The sequence below is a fragment of the Hyperolius riggenbachi genome, chromosome 3 (assembly GCF_040937935.1).
Source record: "Hyperolius riggenbachi isolate aHypRig1 chromosome 3, aHypRig1.pri, whole genome shotgun sequence".
Lineage (NCBI taxonomy): Eukaryota > Metazoa > Chordata > Amphibia > Anura > Hyperoliidae > Hyperolius > Hyperolius riggenbachi.
In genome coordinates this window covers 93,464,126-93,488,012 of record NC_090648.1, presented here as the reverse complement: position 1 = coordinate 93,488,012, position 23,887 = coordinate 93,464,126, and the positions used below count along the sequence as shown (strand labels likewise).

The 23,887-nt window shown below is 47.5% G+C and overlaps 1 protein-coding gene across 4 annotated transcripts in view; it reads left to right on the top strand.

Annotated features, from left to right (window-relative positions):
* Positions 1–23,585, top strand: part of LOC137562842 (gamma-glutamyl hydrolase-like) — a 45,710-nt gene extending 22,125 nt beyond the window's left edge. For all 4 annotated transcript variants that reach the window (XM_068274596.1, XM_068274595.1, XM_068274592.1 and 1 more), the window contains 5 exons: positions 10,566–10,704; positions 12,221–12,327; positions 15,510–15,603; positions 20,867–21,004; positions 22,338–23,585. In XM_068274596.1, coding sequence (XP_068130697.1) covers positions 10,566–10,704; positions 12,221–12,327; positions 15,510–15,603; positions 20,867–21,004; positions 22,338–22,456 — 597 coding nt within the window. In that variant the 3' untranslated portion in view covers positions 22,457–23,585. The remainder of the gene's footprint in view (positions 1–10,565; positions 10,705–12,220; positions 12,328–15,509; positions 15,604–20,866; positions 21,005–22,337) is intronic.
* The last annotated feature ends 302 nt before the right edge of the window (positions 23,586–23,887 follow it).

Here is a 23,887-nt window from a genome sequence, read left to right as displayed (position 1 = left end):
TGAGCTGAACTTACCCGGGACTTCTAATGGTCCCCCGCAGACATCCTGTGCCCGCGCAGCCACTCACCGATGCTCTGGCCCCGCCTCTGGTTCACTTCTGGAATTTCAGACTTTAAAGTCGGAAAACCACTGCGCCTGCATTGCCGTGTCCTCGCTCCTGCTGATGTCACCAGGAGCGTACTGCACGGGCCCAGTATGGTCTGTGTCTGCGCCGTGTGCTCCTGGTGACATCAGCGGGATTGAGGACATGGCAACGCAGGTGCAGTGGTTTTCAGACTGTAAATTCTGAAATTCCAGAAGTGACCCGGAGGCGGGGCCGGAGCATCGGTGACTGGCTGCGCGGGCACAGGATGTCTGCGGGGGACTATTAGAAGTCCCGGGTAAGTTCAACTCATTTTCCCCCGACCCCCTACAGTATCCCTTTAAGTTTTGCTCCATTTTCTGTCCCTTGTATTAATAAGGTAGCTTCTTTATTTTTGTAAGCTTAAAGGGAACCTTAACTGTGGGGGGAAAAAAAATGCACTTACCTGGGGCTTTCCCAAGCCTCCTGCAGCCGTCCTGTGCCCGCGCCGGTCCTTCTGTGCCCTCCGGTCTCCCTCCGCGGCTAAGTTTCGTTTTCGGCCAACTGCCAGTCGTCCTCGGGCAAAGCGTCCTCTTCTTCCGCATTCCCTGTCGTAAAGAGCCGTAAAGCGCGTCCCCGTCGTAAAGAGCCGTAAAGCGCGTCCGCATGACGCAAGACGCGTCATGCGGACGCGCTTTACGGCTCTTTACGACGGGGAATGCGGAAGAAGAGGACGCTTTGCCTGAGGACGACTGGCAGTCGGCCGAAAACGAAACTTAGCCGCGGAGGGAGACCGGAGGGCACCAAAGGACCGGCGCGGCACAGGACGGCTGCAGGTGTGGGAAAGCCCCCAGGTAAGTGAATTCCCCCCCCCCCCTACAGTTAAGGTTCCCTTTAAGTGTATTCCTCTGTCTTCTGCTACTGACATCCATCTACATTTAACCTAAAACGTTTTGGGACTCTGTGGCCTTACAACAGGCTGGATGGTGAATAGCCTGGCAGCCATGTTAGAGAATTAGCGCTCTCATTGTGCTGTTTGCATGCACAAAGTGCTACTGATGACCCTGACTGAATCTAAAGAGGAACTTTGGTGAAAAGGGGAATAAAATATATCGATACATTGCAAAGTGAGAAGTTAAAAATAGAAGAGAGAGGGGGGCGTGGCCAAGATGGCGGAGTGAGAGGACGCTGAACAAAGAGCTCCGCTGCCTGGGGTGATATATCTCGGCCATCTGCTCTTAATTGTGCATCAAACCAGATAACTGGCTAGCTTACTGCCTACCGAACACGCACATGTCCGACACGGATATCTGGGAGCAGGAACCGGTGACTTCGGAAGACGCTCAAACCACGCCGGAGAGAGACTACTGCCAGGCCCCAGGACCTTCCCGCCTGAGCCACGCTACACACCGTGCATCCCCATACCCCACAACCATGGCGCAGAGAGGGAACAAAAGGGACAAAACTGACAAAGCAGGGTCGCATGAGGACCTTCCACAGACCCCAGCCGCAACAAAGCAAAACACCAGGTCCAAACAAGCCAAAGAAGGAGAAATGGCGGGCGCAGAGATAGAAGACCCTGGCTCACCCCCAAGCACCACGGAGCTGCTAGCAGCAATACACACCTGCCAAACGACCCTGACCCACAAGTTTGATCACCTTGATAGTAAATTCAGCCTTCTCCGTGAGGATCTCTCCATAATGAGAGCGCGCACCACCGAGCTTGAAAGACGTACCTCTGATACGGAAGACCTCACCCGAGCACATGAAGCCGCCATTCCAAGGCAAGATAAACGTCTCACCGCCCTGGAACAACGGGCGGTGGACGCGGAAAACCGTAACAGGCGAAACAATCTTAGACTGGTGGGGCTCCCGGAGGGGTCGGAAGGTAAGAATGTACCTGCATATGTAGAAGCCCTGCTAAAAAAGCTCCTGCCTGAAGACACACTTTCGCCATTTTTTGTGATAGAACGGGCACATAGAATCCCGGCCAAACGGGGCCCCCCAGGTGTCCCCCCACGGCCAGTAATATTCAAACTCCTCAACTACAGGGACAGAGACGCGATTTTAGATGCAGCCCGGCGCATTGGGGAGCTGCGTTTTGAAAATACCAAAATTATGCTATTCCCTGATTACACAATTGAGACTCAAAAACAGAGACAAGCATTTGTGCATGTGAAAGCCAAACTCCGGGCAAGAAATATACAATATGCGATGTTATTCCCAGCCAAGCTGCGGGTACAAGATGGGGAGATTGTTAAAATCTTTGAAAAGCCTGAGGAGGCATCTACATGGCTGGAAACACTTCCAGCAACCTGATGTACGCTCACATTGCCTGTTACAGGAATGATAAACACTGACTCTCCTCTCTAACCCACTCCTTTACTCTTTTTCTGAGTTGGAAATATTATTTTTCTCTTGTTAAAGTGCCTCAAGACATTAATGAGGAACCTATGATGACAGCACTCCCGGAGATGCGGATTCATAAGCAAACATTCTGCAGAAAACACTTTATACCCTGAATAACATTGCCACATAAAAGTGGGAACAATTCTGCTTATGCCTTTTTGCAGATATACCAAAGCCAGCCACCGGGTGCCGCTGTGGCGCCATAGATACATCCCTGCATTGAGCTTCCACAACTTGCAGTTTCTACTGAAGCTCAGCCTCACAGGGCACTCTGACGCTGTACCCATGCCCTGGGTACTTTGAGCAATATACAGGGCCATGGCATGGAACTTAAATAGAATCGCACACATCTAGTGGACGGTTATTAGATGTGATAGCAGTAAGTTTGGGTTACATACTGACATGGACCACTGCATTAAGAATTAATAGCCATACATATTAAGGAGCAATACCTTATTAATAAGCTAGGCCTTAGACAAAATAGAATCCTGACAGGACCAGCCCTAGTAGAGGTAATCAAGAAAAGCATCGGAAGACAGATGCACCATTCCTGATAGCGACCCCCAGTTGATAACATGTCCAATATTACTTCTTACTAGGCCTGCCAATAGTTAATTAGATGGCCAATCGTTAAACTTATCTTTTACAGTTCAGCTACATTCAATGATACTCCTAAGACATGTTTCCCCCAGGTACATCACCTGGGAGTACCCGGGCGGCGGGCCTCCCCTCTTGCCTCCCCCCCCTTTATAAGTCGCGCTACAGCGCGCTTTCAGGTTTTTGGTTCCATACTTAGCGGATAGTTAGGAAGGGACCACGTTTAGGGATCCAAGCTACCACAGACCAGTTGTTAGAGTGTAGCAGGGTGGGTATCGGGAGTTGGATATAGGGTAATAATGGACCTTATCAGGTTTAGGTCCACTGTAATGGTTTTAACTTTTTCTCTGTTTTGTTTTTTTTTCGTTATCTTATTTAACATGGTTCTTAATTACGACAGTCCTGACTTGGGTGAATGCTCAGCTCCTTGCAACTCGCAGATCCTAGAAGGTAAACTTATAGTATTACAATGTGTGAGTGCTTACATGTTTTTAACAGTGATGCAATGCTTATATGTATTTAAAACAGGCCAATGACCAAACTCATACTTTGGAACGTTCGTGGTCTTAACTCAAGGATAAAAAGATCCTTGGTATTTAACTACCTCAAAAGCCATAACCCCCAAATTTGTATACTGACAGAAACCCACCTGCATGGCTCTAGAATACTTGCCCTAAAAAAACCATGGGTGGGGCATTATTATAATGCAGTCCACTCGACCTTCTCTAGGGGGGTGACAATCCTGATACATAAAACTCTACCCTTTCAACTTCTGCATCTGCACATAGACGAATTGGGTAGATATGTCATATTACATGCCCGTATATACACGGAAGAGATTGCCCTGGTAGGCTTATATAATCCTCCCCCTGCAAAATTATCAATGCTTAATGACATCATGAATAAAATAGCGAAATTCCCAACCTCCAAGATACTACTATGTGGAGATTTTAATATGGTTATGTCCCCCTCTACAGACAGGTTGATTCCCAATCCTAGAGACAATCTACTATTATATAACTGGGCACAATCCTATAATCTCTTGGATATCTGGCAGGCACGAAACCCGAATCAACGAGGCTTTACTTGCCACTCCACATCATACCAAGCTCTATCCAGAATTGACCTAATACTATCCTCCCCAGCTATGGCCATGCAGGTTGGGTGTGTCAAGATACTGCCCAGAGGCATTTCAGACCATGCCCCCCTGGATGTCACTCTGTTGCTGGCACCTGCTCCACACAGGCCTCTCTGGAAATTATCCCCAAGTTGGATAGATCACGACTTCGTAACTATGGGCATGAAACAACCGTTAGAGGAATATTGGAGCCGCAATGACAAGACGGCTGCCCCCTCAGTGGTGTGGGATGCATACAAGGCGGTCGCCAGAGGGCACTATATTAAAGTAATAGCTGAGGCCAGATTCCAGGATAGGGTTATACTCTATAACGCAGAACAGAAGGCTGAGGCTGCAGAAAAGGATTATGTCAATCACAAAACCAAGAACACCTATGAAGCATGGCAGGTAGCCCTTACGCACTTATCAGACAGGCAAGTTATTGCTACATCCAGAATTGAAGCTGCACGCCGTACTAGGATATACGAACAGGGGGACAGGACTGGTAAACTTTTGGCCTATCTGATAGGAGAGGAAAGGCAGTTGTTCCATATAGGGGCAATACAGAACTCTGAGGGTGAAACGTTAACAGAAGCTGGAGAAATAAATAAAGAATTCCTCACATATTATAAAAAATTGTATACTTCTGATACCTCCTATACTAAAACACAACTAGATGAATTCCTGAGAGATTTTCACTTTCCAGTGGTGTCTGCTGATGATAGAGAATTCCTGGAGGCGGACATCACTGGAGAGGAAATCCGAGGTGTCATTAAAGATTTGCCTAATGCCAAAGCAGCGGGAACAGACGGCCTACCGTCAGAATTCTACAAAAAATATAGTAAAAATATCACTCCCTATCTATTAAAAACTTACAAAAATGCGCTTGCTAACAATGCTCTACCAGAATCCATGCGAGAAGCGCTAATTACTGTCATTCCAAAGAAGGGAAAAGATCCCACCCAATGTAAGTCATATAGACCTATCTCACTTTTAAATCAAGACTACAAAATATTAGCAAAAATATTATCTATCCGATTAAACACTTTAATCACAAAACTAATCCACCCAGATCAATCTGGATTTATACCGGGCAAAGGCACTGATATAAACTTGAGAAGGCTAATGACTAATTTATCTATAACGCATGACCAGCCAGGGGATCGTATAGTGGTCTCGCTGGATGCCGAAAAGGCCTTTGATGTGGTAGACTGGAACTTTTTATGGGAGATTCTTCTCCGTTTTGGGCTGGGAGATAAATTTGTGGGATGGCTTCGGGTCTTATATACCACACCAAGGGCACGAGTACGCACTGGCCTCTCTATTTCGGAATCCTTTAACTTAACAAGGGGAACGCGCCAGGGCTGCCCGCTATCACCAACACTATTTGCATTGGTGGTAGAGCCTTTGGCTATGCTACTGCGCATGGCCGGCCTTTGACCTGAGCGACCAGAGCGGTCGCTCAGGGCGCCGGCTTCCAGGGGGGCGCTCCTGCCGTTCAGGCACATATGTATATGTACTTGGCTGCGGGCTCTGGCAGGTCCATCTTCCGTGGAAGCTCCGCCCAAGTTCGTACTGATCAGTGTTCTTCAATACTGAGCTGCTGATTAGCACTGCAGTAGAAGGACTAGTGCCCCGCCTACCCCTCCTCCTGCTTCCTCCCCCCTTGATGTCTCTTCAGCTGTGTGTCAGCGTTCAGCAGCTACTGTGGCGCGAAATTTGTACTAAGGAGTGAGGAGCAGTGGAGCGAGACGAGCACACTGGGAGCTGTACCAGGAGGAGAGAGGAAGATCAGAGACTCAGGCAGACCCAGCTGGCAGCTGTACATGAAGGGGGAGATCGGAGACAGATAACAGCGTCATAGCCTGTGAGCTGTACATGGAGGTGAGAGCAGAGACGCAGCCAGACTGAGGACACTCAGTCAGAGAGAGGGAGGAGGTGATATTCTAGGCTCCTTATTTTTGCCATTTGATCTCTATTCTTGTGTCCATCTCTGTCTCTATCCTGTGTCCACCCTCTCCCCCTGTGCATCTCTCTGTGTGATTACTCTCCTGGAATCCTACTGTGCTCACCTTCCTTGCATGCTGCGTGCGCTGTGCTTACCTTCCTTATGCCCCCTGTGCCCACCTTCCTTGCATGCTGTGCTGTGCCCACCTTCCATGCAGCCCCCCAGTGCCCACCTTCCATGCAGCCCCCCAGTGCCCACCTTCCATGCAGCCCCCCAGTGCCCACCTTCCATGCAGCCCCCCAGTGCCCACCTTCCATGCAGCCCCCCAGTGCCCACCTTTTCCATGCGTCCCCTGTGCCCACCTTCCATACATCCCCCTGTGCCCACCTTCCATGCATCCCCCCTGTGTCACCTTCCCCATGCCTCCCCCTGTGCCCACCTTCCATGCATCCCCCCTGTGCCCACCTTCCCCATGCATCCCCCCTGTGTCACCTTCCCCATGCCTCCCCCTGTGCCCACCTTCCATGCATCCCCCCTGTGCCCACCTTCCCCATGCATCCCCCCTGTGTCACCTTCCCCATGCCTCCCCCTGTGCCCACCTTCCATGCGTCCCACTGTGCCCACCTTCCATGCCTCCCCCTGTGCCCACCTTCCATGCCTCCCCCTGTGCCCACCTTCCATGCCTCCCCCTGTGCCCACCTTCCATGCTTCCCCCACCCACCCACCTTCTTTGCCTCAGTCTACGTGCATCCCTCTAATGTCCTACCATATTATTATTATTATTAATTTATATAACGCTGACATGATCTTCTGCAGCACTTTACAGAGTACATAGTCATGTCACTGACTGTCCTCTGAGGAGCTCACACTCTAATCCTACCACAGTCATAGTCTAATGTCCTACCATATTATTATTATTATTATGTATTTATATAGCACTGACATCTTCTGCAGCACTTTACAGAGTACATAGTCATGTCACGGACTGTCTTCAGAGGAGCCCACAGTCTAATCCTACCATTTTTTTTTTTATTATAAATGTTTTTATTTAGTGCTGACATCTTCGGCAGCACTGTACAGAGTACATAGTCTTGTCACTAACTCCCTCAGAGGAGCTCACAATCTAATCCCTACCATAGTCCTACTATGTCTATGTATGTATCAGTGTAGTGTATGTATTCCTGTCTAGGGCCAGTTTAGGGGAAAGCTAATTAACTTATCTGTATGTTTTTGGGATGCAGGAGGAATCCAGAGTGCCCAGAGGAAACCCATGCAGACAGCCGGGGGGGTTGGGCATACAAACTCCATGCAGATGTTGGCCTGGCTGGAATTTGAATCAGGGTCCCAGCGCTGCAAGGCGAGAGTGCTAACCACTACGCGGCCGTGCTGTTTTAACATAGTCATAGCCCAATGTGCTACCATTTATTATTTATTTACACAGCACTGGCATCTTCTGCAGCACTTTACAGAGTACATAGTCATGTCACTGTCCTCAGAGGAGCTCACAATCTAATCCTACCATAGTCATAGTCTTGGATCTGCCTATATACACTAAGAGGATCTGCAAGCCTAGCCTATACATACACTAAAGGGGGGAATCTGCCTTTATATAATAAAGGGGGGACCTGTGTGTGTGCGTGCGTGCGTGCGCGCGTGTGTGAAGAGGATGAATGGGGGGGGGGGGGGGCACCAAAATCAGTTTTCGCTCAGGGCGCTGTGAAACCAAAGGCCGGCCCTGCTACTGCGTGCCAGTAAATCAATCAAAGGACTTGTGTTCGGGGCCAGGGAAGAAAAACTTTCCCTCTACGCTGATGACCTCCTTTTATACTTATCCGACTCTGGTCCCTCATTGACAGCCGCCCTTAATATAATAAGTAAATATGGCAGATTCTCAGGATTTAAAGTTAACTGGGATAAATCGACCATTTTGCCCCTGGATGCACAGATGCCGGTGCAGCCAACTTCCACCCCATTACAATGGGTCCAGGAGTTTACTTACTTGGGAATAAAAATCACTAGAAATACCGCTGACTACTATAATCTAAATTTAGAACCTATACTAACCAAGCTCAAGCAAAAATGTAAGGCATGGCAGACTCTTCCATTGTCTCTGTTAGGCAGAGCAAATGCCATCAAGATGAATATGCTACCCAAATTCTTATATTATTTTAGGAACAGCCCAGTACTTATCCCATCCAAATACTTCCACAACATAAATAAAGCTATCACATCACTCCTCTGGCACCCTAAAAACCCACGCATCGCACTAACAGCTCTGCAGATGGACCAGTGCAGTGGAGGTATAGGATTACCTGACTTCGAACACTATTACTGGGCATCCGCCATAGTTACAGTGAGGTGGTGGTTTGATCAATCCCCGAACAATCCGGCGACTGCCTTAGAAGCAGAAATAATGGGGTCCTACCTGGCACTTTCTAGTCTCCCCCTGCGAGGAAGTAAACTAATCCCCCGGGCAACACCCAACATGCTGGCAACAGTTAAAGTATGGGAAAAAGTCAATAAGCACTCCTGTCAGACGGGCCAAATTTCCCCACACACGCCATTATGGATGAACCCGTCCCTGCCAGAGTTCCTAACGGTACCAGACCCTAAAATATGGGCAAATCTAGGTATATATAAACTCAAAGATGTAGTAGAAAACAATACACTGAAATCATTCGCCTCTTTAAGAAAAGATAGCAACATGCCTAGTAAGATGTATTTTAGGTACATGCAGCTGCAACATGCCTTTAAGGCACAATTCATGCTAGGAGAGAGGCCGCTGATGGTGCAGTCCCACAGCACTGAGGGGGAAATAATCAAAAAAGACCTCGAACACGCTGTATCGGTTCTATATAAAACGCTTCCGTCTAAGGGTCAACCAAAAATTGATAAACTATACTTAACATGGCGAATAGATATACCTGAATTGACTCTAGATACTTGGAAGAGTATCTTAGGATACTTTATAACAGCTAATGTAGCAGCACGCGACCGACTGATAGCCCTGAAATTCCTACATAGAAGCTATCTCTCACCTGATAGATTACGCAAAATCGATCCGGCAGCAACAGGTAGATGTGACAGATGTCAACAACCAGGGGTTGGTTTTTTCCATACAGTATGGCTCTGCCCACATATTTTACCATATTGGTCCCAGGTACGCCTGGAGTTACAAAAAGTGTTTGGGATAGCATTAGAGTTAAAGCCAGAGCAGTTGCTGTTGGGACTCCTAACAGATGACACCCTTTCTATTCACAAAATGCAGGCATATAGATCACTCACAGCATATGCTCGGAAAATTATAATTTTGCAGTGGAAGCAGGCTCTAAGTCCAACAAAAAAAGATTGGACCTCATATGTACATAAAGAACTGGTTTATATCAGACAAGTCTACCTGAAGAGGAAATGTCCCGAAAAATTCAGAAAAACATGGTCAAAGTGGATTGCTTACTATAAGCTAGAGTTTGAAGATTAATAGCTACACCTATGCTCACCTCCTTGGGATCTTGCGAGGAGCCACACCCATTCCAGGACTGATATAAGTACTTTAGCTTGAATTTTACCTTTGGAAATAACCCTGACTGTCATTTTAGATATCTGGATGGAAGTGATGCATTCAATGATGAAAAATTGTGAACCATGTTGATGTAACGAAATGTTTGTTTTGTTCTGTTACAGTGCCAATGAGGTTTTCATTTGGCACTGCTGTTGTTTTCTATGATTAAAAACTAATAAAAATTATACTTTTAAAAAAAAAAAATAGAAGAGAGATCAAGACATTTCTGTTATTTGGCATGTAATTTGTTGATGTTGTTTAATCCACAATGAACCTGCATGTCATCATCTTTACTACTGGCAGACCAGAAAAAAACTAGACAGTACCAATTGCCATTGTCTATAATCACACCCCCTAATAGTTCGACAGGCTAAAAGGTTGTTGTTTTTTTTATATATATACTGTACATATGCAAAGAGGGAGATACTGGTTGCTAGACAGTTGGAGACAGCTGTTATTTCCCACAATGCAGCTAGGTTCACAGACAGGAAACTGTCAGGACCTAGGTGCTGACATCAAACTGTGGGAGGGGTTTCACCACAATCTCAGCCATACAGACCCCCCTGATAATCTATTCGAGAAATGGTAAAGGATTCTCATCATGGGAAAGTGGTAACAACTATTCATTGGAATGAAGTTCAATCTTTGGTTACAATTACTCTTAAATTCATTAATCTTGCATTGTTTTACAGTGCTATTTCTTCCTGCACACAACCCCCAAATCTCCTCCACCCATTCTCTGTACTGTTTCCCATTTTGTTTTGTTTCTGATATAAGTTTAAATAAATGTTTGTTGTGTGATTATATAATAAATCTAGACGATGCTGAACTGTTGATTGTGTTGCTTATTCTTATTATGCATTCTGGTCCTCAGGCTGCCTCTTCTGGAGTGTATTTCCCTATCTGGGGGACTTGCATGGGTTTCCAGGTCCTTACTGCTCTGACCTCTGGGAAAGATTTACTAAAAAACACTCCATCTTACAACATAACGCTCCCACTCATCCTCAGAAATGGTAAGTACAGACATATGCAGAAAAGGATGAAGATGATGTGGGTCCCAAGGCAAGGTACTACTAGCCTTTGCTTCCCATTATAGTCTTTTTAGAAAGCTGAAGTGGAAGAACAGTCAGAAAATGTGGCAGCTGGCCCCTCTGATGCCCACTAGGCCCCAGGCAGTTGCCTGTTCCTTGTCAATGATCCTGCTCTGGTCATATGGTGGCTGTGGTAGTATTCTCTTTTCAGTGATGGGCTATGTCTGAAAATGCCAGACTAAATAGGTGGGCTTTCAATTAAGATGGAGCTGTCTCGACTGATTGTGGTAAAAAGTTGCAGAAGGTAGGAACAGCATGACAAAAAGCACTGGATCCAAAGGTTTTGAAGTGGATTCTGGAGATAACCAAGATATTAAATATTGTTGATGTGAAATTGTGGGAGGTGTGGTGCAGTTACAAGTCCTTCAGATAGCCAGGGCCTAGTTTGTGTAAAGGCTTGAACATGTTGTTCCCCAAAAGCTTGGATGCCTGTTACCCAGATTTTTCAATGCTTGGGGCTCACAGCTGTCTCACCCATGAGGCGGGTGCTCCTCTGTCCGATCTCCCCCTCCCGCTAATTGCACAGCATCTCTAAGTGTGGCAGCCAGTGAGCGGGGAAAGCAATCGCTCACCGGCTGGCTGGGGAGGGGGGGGGGTGGTCGCCGAGCTGGAGGGGGGAGCATTAATATAGGACCTCAGGGAAACAGTAATATGGCAGACATAACTAGGATAGCAGCTGCTATGCTGATATTCCTGAATAGCTACAGCCAGGGCCGGTTCTAGACTTTTTGATCGCACAGCACCCAACAATTTACTCTGCTTCATTTAAGGTTTTAAGGCGGCAAGGGAGCATGAACTTGCCTCCTCACTCACTGTCAGACTCCTCACACAGCATAACAAGCTGCTTTTCCCCAGTAATGACCTCTTCACCTTGCTCTCTCCTTTCACTTCTCCTCATACTTTGACTGCGTGCTGTAATCTCTGCGCCTGATGCAAATGTTTCACCTTGTTTCATTAAAGAACCGGCCCTGGCTGCAGCCCTTTAACGTGGACCTGAACTCTTGCACAGGACAGAAGGAAAACATAGAGAAATGCACCCTGTATGTATTTAGAGAGTTTAGCCCGTCTAATTCCTCCACATTTGTGACTAATCATAACTGAAATATGATCTCTCAACTGTGCCAGCTGGCTGCTTCGCCAGAGCAGCTAATTTGTAAAAACAGGATGTTAACCCTGTGTCTGCCTCCATGAAAGCAGGAAGTAGACACATTGCAGATTTATTGCAGGATTTGTATCAGCAGTACCAATTAAATGTTTTTCTTTAAAGGTTATTATGCTGTTGCTTATCTTTTACAGCAGAGAAGAAGTTCTGAGTACAGGTCCACTTTAAACCAAAAGTCCCCCTGAAAAGTTGTCCCCCTATATGTGACCCCATATTTCGGTTGTACAGTGCCAGCCTGATACATCCCCTGCTATGTTCTTTTTCCTCATTGTACAGATATCTCCTCCAGCAGAATGTTCCGTGAGGCACCTGCGGAATTACTCCATGCAGTCAGCAAACAGAATATAACAGCAAATTTCCACAACTACGGCCTTACTGTGAAGGTAAAAGCTTGTATGGAATCATCTCCTCTGTTCTGTACATCTGAATTTTACTTTATTCATTCCTCTGTCTCTCCTTCTAGTCCTGCCTATACTGATTTTAATCCAGTCTTCTTAAAGGCCTAGTGCACAACAGAGCAGTTCGGCTGCGTTTTGCGATCCGCTTGCGGCTGCGGATACGCTTGGGTAATGTATCTCAATGGGCTGGTGCACACCAGAGCGGGAGGCATTTTGCAGAAACGCATACTCCCGGGGTGAGGCATTTTTTGGATTGCGGATGCGTTTCTGCCTCAACGTTAAGTATAGGAAAAATGCAAACCGCTCTGAAAAACGTCTGTTTAGAGCGGTTTTGCCGGCTTTTTTGTTACAGAAGCTGTTCAGTAACAGCTTTACTGTAACAATATATGAAATCTACTACACCAAAACCGCTACACAAAACCGCAAAACGCTAGCTGAAACGCTACAGAAAAAGAAGAAAAAGCGTTTCAAAATCTGCTAGCATTTTGCGGATCTGCTAGCGGTTTTTGGTGTGCACCAGGCCAAACTGTTAATTTTAAAACAATAACTTAAAAGTTTGATACAGATCCATTCAATCTGATAAGATGTAATGTTCCTGCAGGGGTGAGCCTAAGGTGCCTGGCACCTGGGTGCAAAATTTTCTCTGGCGCCTATGGGAGTGGTTAAATTAACCGCGCCCAACCACATAACCACACCCATGTCCATAATCATTATGTAGACAGCATTCAACAGAAAATAATCGCAATGTGGGGAGCATTCACCAGAAAATAATCGTTATATGGGGAGCTATCACCAGAAAATAATCGTTATGTGCGCAGCAATCACCAGAAAATAATCGCAATGTGGGGGCAATCACCAGAAAATAATCGTTATATGGGGAGCAATCACCAGAAAATAATCGTTGTATGGGGAGCAATCACCAGAAAATAATCGTTATGTGGGGAGCATTCACCAGAAAATAATCGTTATATGGGGAGCAATCATCAGAAAATGTATTGGTAGGTGAACAGAGGCGCCAGAAGGAAAAAAGTACATACAATATAGATATACACATTTATTGAAAATACCCCAAAGATGCAACGCGTTTCGCGGGCACAGCCCACTTCTTCAGGCAATAAGCAGGGGATAAACAACAGCAATTCAGTTATAGCAAGCAGAGCGCAGAGGCAGAGCAATCACCAGAAAATAATCATTATGTGGGGAGCAGTGCTGTGAAAAAAAAAATTCACTCACCTGACCGGCCTCTGACGTGCAGCTCCCCGACGATCCTCCAGCGACGATCTCCCGCGCTGACAGGCAGAGTGCAGGGCTACGGCAAGATGGCGCCCGAAGCCCTGTACTGGAGACACAAATAGTCTCCAGAGCAGGGCTTCGGCAGCCATCTTGCCGTAGCCCTGCTCTGCCTCCGGGAGGCGGTCCCCACAGTGGGGAGATGAACCGGGCGACCAGCAGCGGGGAAGAGAGACAGAAGGAGGGGAAACAGGTGAGGGAGGGGGGGGGATCTTTGCCCCCCTCTCCGCCGCTGTCCCAACCCCTTCTTCTAGCACTGCTCTTCCCCCACCATGGGGGGTCGTGGCGACACCCACTTGGGTGTCAGTCACCCGGGGGCGCCACGCCCCCCTGCGCCCAATGGACACGGCTAGAGGGAGTGAGGGAGCGGCAGCCAGAGGGGGTGAGCGGGCCCGGGCGGCGCCTGACAGAGAGATGGGCCTGAGTGCAAAGCACCCGCAGCACCCGCCCATTCGCGGCCCTGTGTTCCTGGCTCTCCCATTCAACAAAATGATTGCATTTGATCAAGAGTTCATGTCATTTATTATTAACATCAGTTTAGTACACCTGTGATTTTTTTCATTGAATAAAAGTTTGGACATATAAGGAATAGCAAATCTCATGTATGCATGGGGAAATGTTTTGAAAAACTGGTCAATCCATGTGCCGCACAGGAGCTCAAAACTCCAGCCACCAGCCCAAAATGTTGACTTCCTGAAGCCAAACTGTTTCATGGACTCTGGGAATGCCCTTCATGACGCATTTTTGGATGAATACATTCTTCTTTATTAATACTGTTATGGGCCACACCACCCCCCCAATCCTCCGGGCCACACCAACTCCCAAAACTCCAAGCCACACCATCTCCCCAATCCTCCGGGCCACACCAACTCCCCAAACTCCAAGTCACACCATCTCCCCAATCCTCCGGGCCACACCAACTCCCAAAACTCCAAGCCACACACCATCTCTGAAACCCCCAGCCTGGCTGTTCAGTCTATCACTCAGATGACAATTTACATCCTAAGGTACACTGGATTCTTAAAGCAGCAGATAAGTAGTATTTTGAATAAAAAAATGAAAAAAATGTGTCAGTATAACACCTACCGGTATTAACTTAGAGAAGGTCATCCAATCACTGCAAGATTTTTGTTTTTCAGAAGCCCTTAACACTTGCTACTCTTCAAAAATGATTATGAACACATTTACATTTATGTGGCTCCATTTTTTTCCATTTTTCAAAAGCTTTGAGAAAAGATTGACACTTGGATCAATCAAACTAGCACCACTTTTCTTGTCTCTGCACTGTTGTTTTACCTTTTTTTTCCTCTCTGCTTTCATTTTCCTTCTATCCGTATCTCCCAACTATCACCCCAGATCTTTTCTGGAACCCCATGTTAGAGCTCTCTTTTCGCTAATTAGCTCAGCTTTTCTCTAGTCTTCACTTTCCCCTCCTTTGTTTCTGTTTTTTTTTTTTTTTTTGTTACTATTATTCCTCTACACTTACTGCCCACATCATGACTCAGTTATTGTACATTCAGACGGGTTTCACAGCGTGATTAAAAAAAGCACAGTGAAACATTTTTTTAATCGCAAGAAAATCGCATATCAGCGTGATTTTAGTGCACTCTCATTGACTTGACCTAAACGGCAACACAAGAAAAATGCAGCAAGCACTGCGTTGGTTTTTAGTTAAAACCGAGGTGCACAAGTGGGAAATAGGCAGCATGATTACTATGTGAACCTTGGTGCCCTTGCGATTAGTATATCGCGTCTGATGCAAAAACTGGATTAAAACACGGCAGGGTATCAGTACCCTGATAGTTGGTAATAAGCATTGTTGCTATGTGGTTCTGCTTGTTACACTTACCTCCTGTCTTGCTTGTCCTCTTGTTTAGGATTTCTATGCTAACAAGGAGCTATCAACCTTCTATCGGGTCCTCTCTACAAACTATGATCAGAATGGAGTGGAGTTTATATCAACCGTTGAGAGTAAGAAGACATTATAAATGTTGTTTCTGCTACAACTAATCCTGCTACCTCTGGTGCGAGTACTACAATAACAATGTAACAATAACAACAATAACATTTCTATAGGGTTTCTCTCCCAGAGGACTCAAAGCGCTTAGGCTCTCTCAGATTCAGTAATTGGTAGTAGGATGAAGTGTTAACACAACAAAATTATATTTCTGCAAATGCCAAACTGAACAGGTTTATACACTCCCAGAGATGAAGCTGTCCTGATCTGTTGAGGTAAGGAGTTCCAAAACATAGGGGCAGCATGACAGAAGGCTCTGGGACTAAAAGTTTTCAGGTGGGCTCTGGTATGACTAGATTATTGGAGCCTGTGGATCTGAGAATGTGGGGAGTGCTATGCAGCTGAAGCATTTCTTTCAAGTATCCAGGGCCCAGATTATGAAGTGACTTAAATGTCAGTAGGCCGATTTTGAATAGGACCCTCCATTCTATAGGTAGCCAGTGAAGGGAGTGCAGGACTGGCACTGGTTATGTGGCAGTGATGGGGTTGGTTGGTTAACAGTCTGGCAGCAGTATTCTGTATCAGCTGTAAGCAGTACAGGTGCTTTTTGGAAGGCCAGTGTAGAGAGTATTGCAATAGTCCAGTCTGGATGTAATGAAGGCATGAACTAAGGTTGAGAGATCTTCTCGGGGGATGGGGTGCTTGATTTTTGTGATGTTCTTCAGGTGAAAATAGGATGATTTCACTACAGCAGAGATATTGGTCCTGAAGTTTATATCCCCATCAATTAGAACTAACAAGCTACGCACATGCTCAGAGATGTGTAGATCTGTGCCTCCTATTCCCAGTGGTGAAGACTGCAACTGAAGTTGTTTTGTTGTCATGCACTGCCCTCTGATCATAAGGACTTCAGTTTTATCTGCGTCTAAGTCAGTTGTCACTCATCCATTGCTGTAGTTCACGTAAGCTGGCGTTTATAGTTAGAGTTCGGTCTGACACACCAGCTTGAAGGAAAGATATAGTTGAGTGTCATCCGCATAGCAGTGGTAAGTCAGGCCGTATTTTTGGATTAGTTTTCCAAGCGGTAACATGTAGTAATAGGTTAAAACTGGGACTCAAAATTGCCAATTATTTCAGTTTTTGGCAGATGTTTAGCTTAACTCATGGTAGCAGGGCCGGTCCTGGACTTTCTGCTGCCTGAGGCAAAGATCGTAAAGGCGCCCCCCCCCCCCCCCCCCAATATTTCTACAAAACATGAGCGGCGGCCGGCGGCACTGCGGCAGCCAGCCAGCCTTATCATCATTATCGACACGTCGGCGGCGCTCGCTGCTCAGTGACTGACCGTGACAATCAGCCGCAGCCAGGGCAGCAGAGCGGGCGGCGGCAAATCAGCAGGCTTAGGCACTAGGCAGCGTCACCAGCATGCAGCCTTGGAGGAGACAGGAGAGGCCGCAGAGCTCAGAGTCATCGGACTCGGAGGCCGGCGGCAACAGTGCAGTTTCTAGGCTAAAATGCACCCAGGGCGAGGGTGTAAAAATTGCGCCCCCCCCCCCGGTATAGGTAACCAGCTATAGGTCCCCCCAGAGTATAGGTGGCCAGGCATGGGTGAGCCAGTAAAGTTGCCCCCAGTATAGGTTAGCCAGGTAGTTGCCTCCAGTATAGGTAGCCAGTATAGTTGCCCCCAGTATGTTAGATAGGCAGGCACCCCCCCCCCCCGGTATAAGTTAGATAAGTAGGTGCCCCCAGTACAGGTTAGCTAGGTAGGTGCCTCCAATATAGGTAGCCAGTATAGTTGCCCCCAGCATAGGTTAGATAGGTAGGTACCCCCAGTATAGGTTAGTTAGGTAGGTGCCCCCAGTATAGGTAGCCAGTATAGTTGCCACCTGTATAGGCTAGCTAGGTAGGTAGGTGCCCCCAATACAGGTTAGATAAGTGCCCCCAGTATAGGTTAGATAGGTAGCTTCCCCCCAGTATAGGTTAGATTAGGTCGCTGCCCTTCAGTATAGGTTAGATTAGGTAGGTGCCCCCAGTACAGGTTAGATTAGGTAGGTGCCCCCAGTATAGATTAGATAGGTAGCTGCCCCCAGCATAGGTTAGACAGGTAGCTGCCCCCCAGCATAGGTTAGATAGGTAGCTGCCCCCCAGCATAGGTTAGATAGGTAGCTGCCCCCCAGTACAGGTTAGATTAGATAGGTGCCCCCCAGTATAGGATAGATAGGTAGCTGCCCCCAGTACAGGTTAGATTAGGTAGGTGCCCCCCAGTATAGGATAGATAGGTAGCTGCCCCCAGTATAGGTTAGATAGGTAGCTGCCCTCCAGTACAGGTTAGATTAGGTAGGTGCCCCCCAGTATAGGATAGATAGGTAGCTGCCCCCAGTACAGGTTAGATTAGGTAGGTGCCCCCCAGTATAGGATAGATAGGTAGCTGCCCTCAGTATAGGTTAGATAGGTAGCTGCCCCCCAGTGTAGGTTAGATAGGTAGCTGCCCCCCAGTGTAGGTTAGATAGGTAGCTGCCCCCCAGTATAGGATAGATAGGTAGCTGCCCCCCAGTATAGGTTAGATAGGTAGCTGCCCCCCAGTATAGGTTAGATAGGTAGCTGCCCCCCAGTATAGGTTAGATAGGTAGCTGCCCCCCAGTATAGGTTAGATAGGTAGCTGCCCCCCAGTATAGGTTAGATAGGTAGCTGCCCCCCAGTATAGGTTAGATAGGTAGCTGCCCTCCAGTATAGGTTAGATAGGTAGCTGGCCCCCAGTATAGGTTAGATTAGGTAGGTGCCCCCCAGTATAGGATAGGTAGCTGCCCCCAAAACAGGTTAGATTAGGTAGGTGCCCCCCAGTATAGGATAGATAGGTAGCTGCCCCCCAGTATAGGTTAGATAGGTAGCTGCCCCCCAGTATAGGATAGATAGGTAGCTGGCCCCCAGTATAGGTTAGATTAGGTAGGTGCCCCCCAGTATAGGATAGATAGGTAGCTGCCCCAGTACAGGTTAGATTAGATAGGTGCCCCCCAGTATAGGATAGATAGGTAGCTGGCCCCCAGTATAGGTTAGATTAGGTAGGTGCCCCCCAGTATAGGATAGATAGGTAGCTGCCCCCAAAACAGGTTAGATTAGGTAGGAGCCCCCCAGTATAGGATAGATAGGTAGCTGCCCCCAAAACAGGTTAGATTAGGTAGGTGCCCCCCAGTATAGGATAGATAGGTAGCTTGCCCAGGTAGGTGCCCCCTCATAATGGCGGAGGGGGGAGCCGGAGCCGCGGTGAGGGCAGCCCGACCTCTCCCTCCCTCTCCCCGGGCCGCCCTCCATGCTCCCCCCTCGGACTTCACTTTAGGCAGCAGAGTTAGCGTGCAGGGAAGCGCTGCTGTACACAGTCACAGCCTGTTACTCACCTCCCTGGATCCGATCGCCGCTCCCGCCCTGCTGGTCTCCTCTCTGCCTAGCCGGCTGATACATTACACACGCGGCTGCTTCCTGTGTAAACAGGAAGCAGCCGCGTGTGTAATGTATCAGCGGCTACATTGCAGAGAGGAGACCAGCAGGGCGGGAGCGGCGATCGGATCCAGGGAGGTGAGTAACAGGCTGTGACTGTGTACAGCAGCGCTTCCCTGCGCGCTAACTCTGCTGCCTAAAGTGAAGTCCGAGGGGGGAGCATGGAGGGCGGCCCGGGGAGAGGGAGGGAGAGGTCGGGCTGCCCTCACCGCGGCTCTGGCTCCCACCCCCCCCGCTCAGTCACAGCCATTCATCTGGTGCCGCCCCTCCACTTCCTGCCGCCTGAGGAACCCGCCTCACCCCGCCTCATGGGCGGGCCGGCCCTGCATGGTAGCCAGCTAAACACGGAGATAAAATACAGTTTGTTACAAGTTTCATTTGCCAAATGATTTATAAATTAGTCCTATGATTCTTGGAAATGTAGACTGCACAGTTATCAACATAACTATGAGTGGTGAGCAGGGCGGTAAGTTCAGTGGAAAGATAGGTGAGACAGGAAACGTCAATACTTCCCGCACACCCTTGAGATAATCCAAATGTTTGAGTGGGGTGCTCAAGTTAAGTAATCGGCGCGCTTGATAACACTCTCTTGATCCATAGGCAATAAACAAGAGTCTGGCACTCGTTGCAGACGGAAGCCGGCCTTTTTTGTTAATGCCTAAAGATAGGTGAGAAATGATTAGGTTAGGGGCAGAAAAGTTCATATGAAGCTGATTACAGAATAAATTGGTTAAGGAAGGGGAAGGATGGGGAAGGCGACATCGGCATGGAAGAATAGTTGATGTTCAGGTAGCTGAGGGTCAGAAGCGGTGATGGAGTTAGACACAGTGATGTGGATGGAGAAGTGAGGGTCAGGTAGCCGAAGGTCAGAAGAGGTGATGGAGTTAGACACAGTGATGTGGATGGAGAAGTGAGGGTCAGGTAGCTGAGGGTCAGAAGCGGTGATGGAGTTAGACACAGTGATGTGGATGGAGAAGTGAGGGTCAGGTAGCTGAGGGTCAGAAGAGGTGATGGAGTTAGACACAGTGACGTGGATGGAGAGGTGAGGGGCAGGTAGCTGAGGGTCAGAAGCGGTGATGGAGTTAGACACAGTAAAATGGATGGAGAGATGATTGTCAAGTAGCTGAGGGTCAGAAGAGGTGATGGAGAGAAGACACAGTAAAATGGATGGAGAGATGATTGTCAAGTAGCTGAGGGTCAGAAGAGGTGATGGAGAGAAGACACAGTGATATGGATGGAGAGGTGAGGATCAGGTAGCTGAGGGTCAGAAGAGGTGATGGGGAAGACACAGTGATATCGATGGAGAGGTCATGGTCAGGTAGCTGAAGATCATGCGGATGGAGAAGTAAAGGTCAGGTAGCTGGGGGTCAGAAGAGGTGATGTGGATAGACACAGTGATGTGGATGGAGAGGTGAGAGGTAGGCAGGAGATGGTCTTGATAGATAAGGAGATAGTGGGATTAAATGTATATTTGAGGGGTGGGTGAGTAGGTGAGGGACAAGACATACATGAGTATGGGTTGGATACAGTAAGGTGGGAGGAAGATTAAGGGATGGGTAACTGATGGTGAAGAGGGGTAAGCAAGGGGTGGAAGTAGTAATTCTGTAATTACAGTGTGTGTTCCTGCTTTCCATGGTCCAGCACATGGGTACGGAAGTTTTGAGGGATGCATCACATGAGGACACCAAGCTTTGTATTATAGTTTAGAGAATAATGAATATAGCTGTGGTACCTACACTATGAATATCATCTGTGAACCTGACCACTAGACTTGTCCTTTATCCATAGCTCGGGATTATCCCATTTATGGAGTACAGTGGCACCCGGAAGTGAACCGTTTCCAGTGGAGAAGAGACAGAGCTTATCCACATTCTGTAAATGCTGTCTGGATATCCCAGTACATTGCCAACTTCCTTGTTAATGAAGGTAATATTATGGGAGGTCTCCAGCGACGAATCAGGAAAAAAGGACACAGGAGCCCTTACTAAAAATGGGCGCCGCCATAGGGCCTATTATAAAAGCTGCAATTTGCGGCAAAGAAGGTAACTTTCGATGCCTGAAGGCACCTGACAGAGTTGCAGGCGCCAAGGCATGCGAATATGCAAATTGCGGCTTTGCATAGCGGATTCCATCAGGTGCCTTCAGGCACCAAAATTTACCTTCTTTTGCCTCCCCACAGAAGATTGTGGGAGGCCCAGTATTATTTGTCCTGACTTCAAAGGTGTCAGTAAACAAACATTCAATTCAGCAGAGCTGCACCTGGCAGGACTAAAGATGTCGGCACCAGTGATAAATTTCAGGAAGTAAATCTGAGAGGGGAAACATTTTACAATGGGCAAACACTAACTAAATCATTTATAAATTAATTGTACAAAAAATAAGCATTTTTATTCATTACATTATTTTCACTACAGTTCCTCTTTAACATGGGTTAACCACTTCAGGACTCAACCTTTACCCCCCCTTAAGGACCAGCACTGATTTCTAAGATCTGTGCTGGGTGGGCTCTACAGCCCCCAGCACAGATCAAATAACAGGCAGAGCGACCAGATCGCCCCCTTTTTTCCCCACTAGGGGGATGATGTGCTGGGGGGGTCTGATCGCTCCTGCATGCGTGTGGGTGGCGGGGGGGGGGGGGGGGGGGGGTGCACCTTAAAGCCCCCTCCACGGCAGGAATCCCCCTCTCCCTCTTCTCCCTCCCTGCCCCGGAGATCGGAGGCTGCACAGGAACGGATCTGTCCTGTGCAGCCTCTAACAGGCTCCTGCCTGTCATGTGACAGCGATCCCCGGCCGCTGATTGGCCAGGGATCGCTGATCTAGTACAACGCTGCTACTGTTAGCAGCGTTGTAAAAATGTAAACAAAGCGGATTATTTCCGCTTGTGTTTACATTTAGCCTGCGAGCTGCGATCGGCGGACCGCAGGCTATTCACGGACCCCCCACCGAGAATTAACAGGAAGCAGCCGCTCGCGCGAGCAGCTGTTTCCTGATTAATTAGCCTGCAGCCGGCGACGCAGATGTGCGTCGCTGGTCCTGCAGCTACCACTTTGCCGACGCGCGTTATGAGTGCGCGGTCGGCAAGTGGTTAAAGGGATTACATAGAGTGTGGTGTAAGCAGAGTGGACCCCCTGACAGCTGTGATATTGTTTGCTTAGCAGAACCATCAGTTTACTTTATTACAGTATGTGTCTTCATCTGATATTATACACAGACTGTACTGATATTTTCCTGCAGGTAATGTGTTTTTTTTGTATTACAGCCAGGAAAAATCCAAATCACTTCACAAATGCCGCAGAAGAGGAATCAGCCCTAATTTACAACTTCCCGCTGACATACACGGCAAATATCAGCGGATATGAACAGGCCTATTTCTTCTAGACATCGCCGGAAAAAGACTTATTATACAGTGCATCAATTATAACGTTTACAAAGTGCAAGCCCTGGTGTATTTATGAAATATAAACACAACAAGGCACACAATTCCCAGTCTCCTATGAACTCCATAAAAGGGTTGGTACCAGCCCTGTGCTTTCTACGAGGGCAAACTGGAGAATTGCCCAAGGCCCCAAAGTCCCTAAGGGCAACCGAGTCGTCCCCATTTCAGTGGTATTGGGAGACAAAAAGAAAGAACAACCGAGAGCCCCCAATAGTGTATTATTGTTGATATAAGGTAGTCTTCAATTTGTACAGCAGATATGGATATACTCACAAGTCTGGGTTGCCGACCTCAGGCAACCACTCCAATCGCATATGGGGATATTAAGTCTGTCCCCACTCAGGCTAAGAAGTCATTCTCTGTAGAAGAAAAATAAGGGTGTACACACCCATCCACCAGGTGGATAATGATATTTGTAGTAGTTACAGAGGCGTCAGCAGAATAAAAATGAGTAGTCTATTAAAACCAAATAAAAATTGTGGGACTGGGGTGGATCTGTCTCCTCAATATATATGACACAACCACCATATATGGTATCTTGAAAAATATATATTTAATCAGTACTCCACATAAAATTATGCAATGCATTTTGCGGGTCCCAAGCCCGCTTCCTCAGGCAAATACAAGAGCAGGAGTAACTCCGAGGTTGTGCAGATAGGTGCAGCGCCTCTGGGTGGTATTGGGGTGTGGGTGGTGCAGCACACACCAGGTGTCAGCATCAAAGGAGTGACATTTGGGGGTTAATACAGAGTGCGCACTCCTCTTTCTTCCCTCCTCAGCCCATAATTTGGTCTCCATGGATTCCCACAGCAGCATCTTTACCCCATAATCCACCAGCATGTTATGTACGTGGAAAGGAGGAGAGGCTTTAGCGGGGAGATACAGGAAGCTGTAGAGTGCTGAGGAAGGCGGAAGGAGTGAGTACAGAGCAGAAAAGGTGAGATATTATTCATACTTACTATTGCTGGGAGTGGATTGAAATGACCACCTAATACTGCTTTCTTGGGGGAGGAGGAGAGTTGAAGGTGTTACAAAGACCATCTAGTACCATTTCTGAAAGGAGGGGAGGGGGGGGGGGGGGAACAAAAGCCACCTAATCCAGGTTAATAGCCACATAATACAGCTATAAGCGGCTAACACTCACTATTTTATTGGGTGCCTCTGGGCACCCAAATTACAGTTTATAGCTGCTGATTTGAAAAGGAGAGCAGGCTATTTATGGCGCTATATACTTAGGACACAATGGGCTTCATATAATTGGTCAGTTCAGGAGTAAACCTTATTGGGCATTAAAGAGAATCTGTACTCTAAAATTCTTACAATAAAAAGCATACCATTCTATTCATTATGTTCTCCTGTTTCTGCCACTCCCT